Below are 9,256 nucleotides of genomic sequence, written 5' to 3' on the forward strand. Positions count from 1 at the left end.
AAAAAAAACCCATCTGGCGGGCGGTAATGTCCCCTGCCACAATCAATACGTGCAATTCATCACTGAAACAGTGATGCCTCTTCTTTCAGGTACCAGAACTTCATGACAATATTTTCTTTCCCAAGAAAAAAGAAAGAACTATTACTGTTTCAAAATGTAGGTCGAGTGCAGTTTAAAGCATGTTTCTCTCATAAATTGTCTCCTCTAGAGATACAGCGATAGATGTGGGGTTTTTTTTTTCCTTTTGTTTAGGAAAATGACTACATTTCTTCGTATTTTGAAGATGGAGATGACTTTGGTGCTGGCAGTGATGACAATATGGATGAAGCAACGTATTAGCTGTTGTTGCTAGGTGGCACAGTGCTCAAGCCTTACGCTACTTGAATTCTGGAGGTAGGCTGAGTATCAACAGAACTAAAGTTTTAGCTCTGCTGGTTTTAAGCATGCTCTCCACAATAATGGTGGACAGTTCTGTTTAACTGTACTATGCTGTAAAACAGGATATGGGATCCCTTGTTTTGTTCTTTTGCCAAAAGTTTTGCAGACATGCGCCTTTTTAAGGTTCTCTGGAATGCCTACTGATGGAGTAAGCTATATGCCATTGTATTGCCTCTGCACAGAAAAAGAATGTATGCATTCTAATCGACGTTGTGCCTAAGCATTTGCACTAGTCATTTCTATGCTTTAGCAGTCAAATCTTGAAAATAATAGTGAAATTCTTGATGACTGCAGCAAAAAAAAAAAAAAAAGAGATATAAGCTGCTCGTATCTGGCAGCTGACTTCTCTGAAGGAATTTATGTAACTTCTGAATTCAGGTGACTGAAAAAAATTGACCACTAAGCACTTTAATATAAACTGACTTGAAAGGACCTTAGTAACAGGGACAAGCAACATAATGAGAGTATTTTGAAGAGCCATTATTCTAGCTAAAAGAAATTATTTTTAGTATTTTGGTAAAAAAGAACTGTAATATTTAAACAATGTGTTACCTTTCTGAATCAGCGTAAGTAATAATGGAGGCGAATTTCATTTAGGAAGAATGTATGGAAGAATTTAAGATGGAGAAATTATGGACTCCTGGTTTTCAGCAGTGTCGCACAGATTAGTGACGAGAATTTCAGTCCCTCACCTCAGTTTCTCCGCCTCTTACGGCGATACGAACTTTCCTACCTCACAGGGCTGTTACTCGAGATGGCAGATGATAGCTATCCAAGCTAATGCATTTATTTACTTGCCTACAGAACAAACAAGACAGAAATTTAACACACAGCAAATCAATAGAAAAAAAACCAAACAAAAATGTAGGCAAAGAATGCGGTGAAGTATTTTGATGCATGAGGTTTTAATTAGGAAAACAAGACAAGAATGCTGAGAACAGCAAAACCAGGATGTTTGGAAGCATAAATTTTAAGAACCAACAGCTGAATTGTAGAAAATTTATTCCTGGGATTAGAAACTTGAGGAAATGATAGAGCATTCTCTGTGTCCCGTTGTCCTGTGATGATACAAAATATTGTCTATCAGTGGTGTTATTGATCAGTGTTATTATATTACTCTTGATCAGTTGGGGATTTTCTGGTTGTTTTTTTTTTTACTTTTTTAAAACATTCCATTCCTGATAACTAGTGCTGTTTTCAGGTCTAATGAAAGAAGAGTTTTAAAATAAAACCAGTTATTTTGTCAGCAAAGTACGGAAGTTTTCCTTGCAAGTTTGGTGTTTTGTCAAGCAGTACTTTACCTCATCGCTGACTGGAAAACAGTACTGCAGCATTCTGTGAGTTTCTGTATGCAGTAAGAATTTGTTCCTTAAGGTGTAGCTTTCAAGTGTTCTGATAAAATTCCTATCAGATGTAAAGGAAATGAAACAAAAATGCTATGCAGGTCACACTTCAGAGGTATACCGATTTTAATTTGAAGTGTTCGTACCTATACAGATAATGTTTAATAAACATTCTGCTGCACTGCCTGGGAAATGTATTCTGTCTGATCATTCCCTTTTAACATCACGCATGCCAGCAGTTCTTTCCTGAACAGGTGTGCCTCTTCCTTGCATGCGCTATGCAAGAGAAAGATGGGAAGATCTTGTGAACAAGGTAAGCGTCTTGAAAATGAGAGTTAGCTCGCTTCGAGTATAACCAGTATTACCCTCTACTAGCTGTCTCCCCCTGCACAAGGCAAGCGAGGCTCCTTGCCCCTCGCACTAGGAATGCAGATAGATGGCTTTTGCCAAAGACAGGACTAGAGAATTAATGCTGTACGAGTGTTACCGCCCGAGTTACAGTTTGGTGATAGGCTGTGGCTTGCCAGAACAGGCACGATACCTTATTCTGTAGCAGACATGAACTCTTGGGGACCCATGACTTTCTTCACTCACCGTACTGCTAATGGGAGAGGCAAGTGCCTCCCTGCTGTACTGCTGAGAAACATAACTCTGGCAGAAACCAGGTCTTTTTGAGACCTTTAGAAGGCGAACTATGGTCACCTCTTGTCCTCCAGAGGGAACCGCAGAGTCTTAGGATGGACCCTCTAGGACTAGTTTAACCAACGGCAAATAAGGCCAAGGTTTACGAACATGCCGAGTTCTGCAATGATCCAGCTCTGTGCCAAGGCACTTCTGAAAGGAAGTGGGATTGTGCTGTTCCAGAGGCATCGCATTTGCGGCTGTTTCTATAAGCTGGTTTTCTGATTGCTTAGAATTTATTGCAAGACCATAATGCCGATAAAACTTAGACCGTTCTTTGGGTCTCGGCAGACTTTGGGTTTGGGCGGGCATGTGTTCAAATCCTGTCCTAACAGCAGAGCAGAAGAACACGTGACTTCCTACAAGGCAGCGCTGCTTTCAGTGTGTCGGGAGATCGCCATCTGAGAACTTCACCGATCCCTGCCTTAATTTTTCCTGCTTATTTCTTAATCCTGATTTATGCAGTAAAGTTCCGAGCTCTACAAGGCACACACAGGATAAAACCATGAAGGTTCCAGTCATGGCATGCTAGATACGAATGCTGCACGCAGCTACTGCCAACAAAATACTTGTTGGCCAAGGATTTTTATTTTAGATCATACATAAAAACTAGCCAAAACAAATACAAGTAGTGGTCTCCTGTGATAAAACATGCAAAGTATGCACAGCTAAGAATACATTATGTGCACCACTTCCACTGCTGTCTAAAAAAAATCTTTATTTTACGTGTATTACTTATGTTCTTCTGAAAACAGAGGAGCAGAAGTATTTAAAATAAGACTCGTGTCCTCATTCAGGATTATTTTATGAAGTTGCATTTTCAGCCTTTATAAAATAGTTATACAAAGACTATTTGTGACAACATACTCCAAAATATAGCAGATTTAAAACACTTAGATTTTACACGATCCAACAGTGCAATATGCACTTCAATTTAAAACAAACTTCCTGATCAACAATGTGTTGTAATTAATCTAAACCATGATTTACTGCTCAGTTGTTTTGCCTTTGACAAGTCAGTTTCTATAAGACTAACTTTAGAGGTTTTAACTTAAATCAGATTTAAGTTCCGTACAGGGCAGTTGCCCTGTTTATTCAGGGCTGACACGTGGTGACGTGTTGCCAGCTGTGTTGTACTTTGGAAGAAGTAGTAAAGCTTCTGCATCCTGCAGAAAGCCAAGCCCGCTGATGCTTGTAGATCACCAGTACCAGGAGGCCTGCAATCTTGGAAAGAGACCTCCTGTACCTTGTGATAAGGTTAACTCTCTAAGTTAAAAGAGGTGCCAGATGAAATATGCTACGTAGTAAAATAGTAAAACCATGCTAGGCTCTTGGTTAGAGTACAATACAGCTCAATAAAACAGCTATCCCTTCGTGCTTTTGTAATGACGGCTTACCCCAAGGTGAATAGCCTGTTCAGCCTGGAGCAGAGGAGGCTGAGGGGAGCCCTCATCGCTGCCTACAACTGCCTGAGAGGAGGGGGGAGCCGGGGGGGTCGGGCTCTGCTCCCAGGGAAGGGGCGATGGGACGAGGGGCACCGGCCTCAAGTTGTGCCAGGGCAGGGTGAGGTTGGCCATGGGGAACAATTCCTTCCCCTTGGGGCTGAATAAAGGCCGTCAGACTTAACGTGGTGACAATAGGCCGCAGGCTTCCCAATGCTGTAAAAGCCCAAAGCCCAAGACAACGCTAGAGAACTACTCAAGAGAATGACTCAGCTGTACGACTCAGCTACGAAAAGCAACAGTTAACCACAGACCTCTTTACTCGCACACCAGCAGGGTGGAGACCTTCTTGACAGAGTCAAACCGCAGGTGAAATTAAGTTCACTTCTGTACTGACGGCAGTTCAATACCCATCAGTTCAGGTATGTGCAGTAAATGAGGCTGATGTTGCATTATCACAATTGTTCTTTGACCATTTTGTTAGAAATGGAAGGATAAAGTATTAAAAATGTTGAGGTTTTAGAAACATAACAAAGGGCAAAGAAGCAAACTGGCAAACAAGCTTGCAGCACAAAACTGATGCGTTACGTACCAACTTTTCAGTCCTACACAGAAACCGTGTCTTAATGTGCCAAAGCTCTGTTGTCTGGACTAGGGCGAGTCACCTTTTTAGTCACAGCAGCTCTATCACATTAGCCACCATAAATTATTTTGCAATGCCACTTCTCATACAGCCTTACCCAGAACTGCTACTTCAGTATTCATGCTTGTGTTACTAACTTTCTGCTTTCACAGAAAGAACTATTTACTTTAAAAGATCTTGGAAAACGAGTGTAATGTGAAACATGGAAGTCCATGCCTGCTTGCAATCCCTCTTCTAGCGTGGTCACGCTATCTCCACAGATACCACTTTGATTGAAGGGCTCAGGAGCCACAGATCATAGTTCACAGGTCCAACTGTACAGCATTTCCCTTCCAGCTCTGGCCTGCTTCAATTTCAATATAATTTAATTTAAATTAAAAGTTGTCCAATTCACGTTCATACACTCAGCGCGCCAGTGCAGAGCGTTTGCCCCACTTCTTGGGCAATAGGTGCCCCAAGAATAGATGGGGCACAAGTCTACTTTCAAAATTTTAAGTCAGTAAAGCACTGTGCAATACCTCCAATGGTTAGAAAACACTCACTTTTTCAGATTTTTTATACTGTATATAGGTAGTCAAGACACTCAAAGGAAAGCTTACAATAGTAGTTTAAAAGGATAGTGGTATTTTTTCCATTTCTTTCTAAGTCCTACTGCAGTCAGTCATCTTGGGCTTTGGTAACAAATGGTACTTGGAATAGGGCAATGGAAATCTTACTCCACAAGGCAAATATAACAAAAAAAAATTATAGGCAGCATCTCAGTTTTTATTTAAAAATACTCTGAGTACACAAGTACCTCCTTCTTTCTGTAGGAAAAGTCCAAGGTTGGGGGTTTTTTTTGTTATTTTCTCTTGTAGCATTTTCAGGTAGCGAAGAAAAGAGGGGGAAAACAAGGTTATTCATGAAACCCCACGTGAAACATTCAAGAACAGAGTGGCTGATGATTACTGCATAAAGAACGAGTCTGGAGCTGCAACTGGTCTATTCTGCTGCAGTTTAAGTTTCTTGCTTCTCATTTGAGGTTTTCTAGGAGATTTCAGGAAACACATTAGTGTTTGAGGGTCACGGGCACAGGACCATTAGCATACTCAGTCCCGACATGACTGCTGTTTGAAGAACCAGCTGGTCCTGAACTGAGATTAACTGGAGCAGGGCGGGGGGGGGGCACGGGGAGAAAGAAAAAGCCATTGGCATAAAGACTATTGAAGCAGTTACAGCAAGGTGCCACCCATCTGCCCTTCTTCCCTTCTGTACGCAGCTGACCAGACGAGAAGCACGCTCCAGTCCAGTCAGTTTTCAGTTGGGTACCACGGAAGGAGGCTCTCTCCGCCAGACTGCATTGAGGCACGGTGTCACACACACAGAAAACAAATGATCCTACTGCCTATGCTGAAAAGCACTAAAGAATGGGTTGACCACAGGCACAAGGTTTGAATATTCCAGCTGAAGTATTAGCTACAGCCTCTATAAAAGTCACTTTTAAAAAATGAACTTCATAGTGGCAATTAATTATGGAATGACTGGGTTTTAAAAAAAAAAAAAATCTGTGTAAGAAAGATAAAATTATGAGAATGCAGTTCTAGCTTGACAACTGTAAACCCGATACTAAAGTGTCAAGTGTACTATGCATTCCATAAATACTTCAAGATGGTGAAAAGTTAGATATCCCCAAATGCCCATTTTAGGGCTGTAAAATGTACAGTGAGACTCCTCAAGTGTTAGTTCAAACTACATTTTTTTCACCTCATTGTTAATTAAAAAAAACATATGCCTATCGAAATAGAAAAAAGTGCAAGGCTTCAGAAATAACTTTATACCTTAATTTATATCCCAATCTTGCGTTAAAATCACCTGTCTCAGCAATTTTCAGAGATCACACGATCCACAGAAATATCCTTGAACTGGAACACTGCCCGCAGAGGCAAGGGAAGCATCGGTACGCGTTTCCTCTGCGTTCCACACCCATTTGGCGTTCTGTGGTTTCCCCCTTTACCTAATGCTATATGTTACATGTCTGTGAATAACAGTTGCCTGGGGTCTTCCATTGTTAAGGCTGAAGGTCTCCTCGGTTATCAACATGTATAATATTCGCCGGATTTACTCCATTTTCTATTTGTTTCTGATGCGATGCTGCCGTGACAAACAGATGGGAAGATTCCATTGTAGAATGGTGACTGACATCTGCTTTCACTAGAACTTCGTAATAGAGGAGATAAAAAACAGGTGTTACTATGCCAATAATCAACATAATCACTACAGCTGTCCACCATCCTATACCCCAATCCGCTCCATAGTAAGGATCCTTGCATTTTTTAGTTTTACCATCAGTTTCAAAACAGATCTGTTGGGCTGCTAAGGCAGAAACAACTTCATCAAGATTCTCTCTCTTTGTATCATTACACTTCACTATTTCTTCTATATCTCGATCCACTTCTTTTAAGAAGTTGCCAGCAGTCTCGTTAGCAGAGAATTTGTCAGGAGGTGGCGTTTCCTGTGCTTCCGGGGAACAGTAAGCAGGACGAAGGGCTGGTCTTCCTTTTGGAGAGACGTGCGTTTCAGTCAACACGCTGAACTTTTTCACTGGGATTTTGATTGACCTCAGGGCAAAAAAATCTTGATCGTTGATCAGATTGTTAACTCTCTTGATATCTGCAACCTGAAAGTAAAAAACGTAGTTTAAATATCAAAGCCTTGTTGAACCGAAACTCTTAGGAGTACTACACCCTTGAGAAATACAATTCTTCCCTGATGAAACAAAGGCAGTTTCGTTTTGCCTTTTTTGTTTTTTTTTTTTTTAAACCGATACCCATTCAGTCAGCACAAAGCGAGAAGAGGTCAAAGACCAAATCTGAGCAATGTTTAAGCAAAAAGGCAATTACAAGGTAACAAGCCTCCTCGCTTCAGATAAGACCGAAGTCTGACACATATGTATTCACTTAATCTATATTCATCTCTCAGTGGCAACTATCTCTGTGAAAGGAATGGGACTTTACCTCGGTGCTTTCAAAGGAAGTAAATTACTGAGAGTTCATAATTAAATTTAAAACTTCTGAGTAAAGAATATTAAAAACTATGAGCTTCCAGTGCATCTAGCCACAGCTGTGGTTTGGACCCTCTTTCTGCTTCTGGGGGCTGAGGCAGAAACTGCCTTTCAGCATAAATGAAAATGTCACCTTCCCTCATCAAGTCAGCTCTCCCCTTTCCCTATTCTTGCTCAAAATGAATCTCATTTTGCACTCGGTAAGTTCGGATTTCAAGTCTGATGTGCAATACTCCACAAGGATTTAAGTGCCCGTGGAGAATTAGGGGCTGCACTCGGAGACGGTGACTCCCTCAACACGGAAGGCACAGCCACAAACCTCACCATAATGAGGTACTTAAAAATCAGTACTTTTTCGCAACACCCGCTGAGCACATGGGAATCGTGCCCGTTTTAAGAGGCACTGTGCCCGAGTTCAGATCCTTGCTGTCCCCGCTGGGAGGACATCTACCTTTGGAGAAGTTACGGACAGAAAACGAGGTGGTGAAGAGACCCTTGTTGCCGTGACTGCTCCACTTACAACACAGATGTGGTCAGAAAAAGTAAGTTAGGGCGATCGATGCCTACACTGCCTGCGCTAACCTCGTAACACAAAAAAAGTGTTTCAGTTCCTGTGACGAGTACATCAGGTGAGCATAAAAGACCACCAAATGCAGCATTTCCCCCAGCAATGAGCGATTCCGCCGCAACGCACGTGGTGCTTTCTACCTAAAGCCCTGGGCTGCTCTTCCACATTCTCCCTGAACTTCCAAGAAAAAGCACAACTCGTGTCATCTTTTATTTCTTCTTTGAGGCCTGATCTAGTAAGCCTGCTCAAAATATATGACGGCAGTGGGTACTGAAGCCAAGAGTTGGTTAATGAGGCCAAGGTTTCACTATGAAATGGTTACGTCAAGACTTTGGTACCGAAGCTGACAACAGGAGGCCCCTAATTCTGTTTCTGCCTGACGGACCGGTTGACAGCACAACTTCTGTAAATACAGATTTTTGAGCTTGACCTCCTGAAAACTGCACAGTCAGTCCACCGACATGCAGAGCTGATTTTCTTAAAACTGGGTATGTGCAAAGGGTAACAGCAACCAAGACAGATGCCTCTACTTTAATTAGTGCTGGCTGAATGGGTAGGGAAGACATTCCCCAGACTAATTTAAGAAGTCTTAGCTTGGAGGAGTAGCACGGTCTGAGCACCAGAAGGGAATGCTTGGGGGATGTAGGCAGAGAGCTCCCAATGGTACATCACGCTGGCACTGGTAAATATTTAGGCAACTTTGAAGGATTTTGCCAACCCTACCCTGGGCTGCATCAGGAGAAGCGTGGCCAGCAGGTCGAGGGAGGGGATTCTGCCCCTCTGCTCTGCTCTGGGGAGACCTCCCCTGGAGCCCTGCGTCCAGCTCGGGAGCCCTCAGCACCAGGAGGACATGGACCTGTTGGAGCGGGGCCAGGGGAGGGCTACTAAAATGCTCCGAGGGCTGGAGCCCCTCTGCTCTGAGGCCAGGCTGGGAGAGTTGGGGGTGTTCAGCCTGGAGAAGAGAAGGCTGCGGGCAGAGCTGAGTGCGGCCGGTCAGGGCTTCAAGGGGGCCCAGAGGAAAGGGGGGGACAAGCTTTTTAGCAGGGCCAGCTGGGACAGGACAAGGGGGGATGGCTTTAAACTGAAGCAGGGGAGGTTTAG

The 9,256-nt window shown here is 42.8% G+C and overlaps 2 protein-coding genes across 2 annotated transcripts in view; one reads left to right on the forward strand and one right to left on the reverse strand.

The window, feature by feature from the left end:
• POLR3G (RNA polymerase III subunit G) overlaps positions 1-1,301 on the forward strand; it is a 17,003-nt gene extending 15,702 nt beyond the window's left edge. The window contains exon 8 of the mRNA XM_009641158.2: positions 253-1,301. Within this exon, the coding sequence (XP_009639453.1) occupies positions 253-339 (87 nt within the window). The 3' untranslated portion in view covers positions 340-1,301. The remainder of the gene's footprint in view (positions 1-252) is intronic.
• A 4,090-nt stretch (positions 1,302-5,391) lies between these two features.
• Positions 5,392-9,256, reverse strand: part of LYSMD3 (LysM domain containing 3) — a 7,165-nt gene continuing 3,300 nt past the window's right edge. Inside the window, 2 exon segments of the mRNA XM_009641128.2 lie at positions 5,392-6,596; positions 6,598-7,203. Of these exon segments, the coding sequence (XP_009639423.2) occupies positions 6,537-6,596; positions 6,598-7,203 (666 nt within the window). The 3' untranslated portion in view covers positions 5,392-6,536.

This window comes from Egretta garzetta, unplaced genomic scaffold (assembly GCF_000687185.1).
Source record: "Egretta garzetta isolate BGI_Z169 unplaced genomic scaffold, ASM68718v1 scaffold136, whole genome shotgun sequence".
NCBI classification, from domain to species: domain Eukaryota; kingdom Metazoa; phylum Chordata; class Aves; order Pelecaniformes; family Ardeidae; genus Egretta; species Egretta garzetta.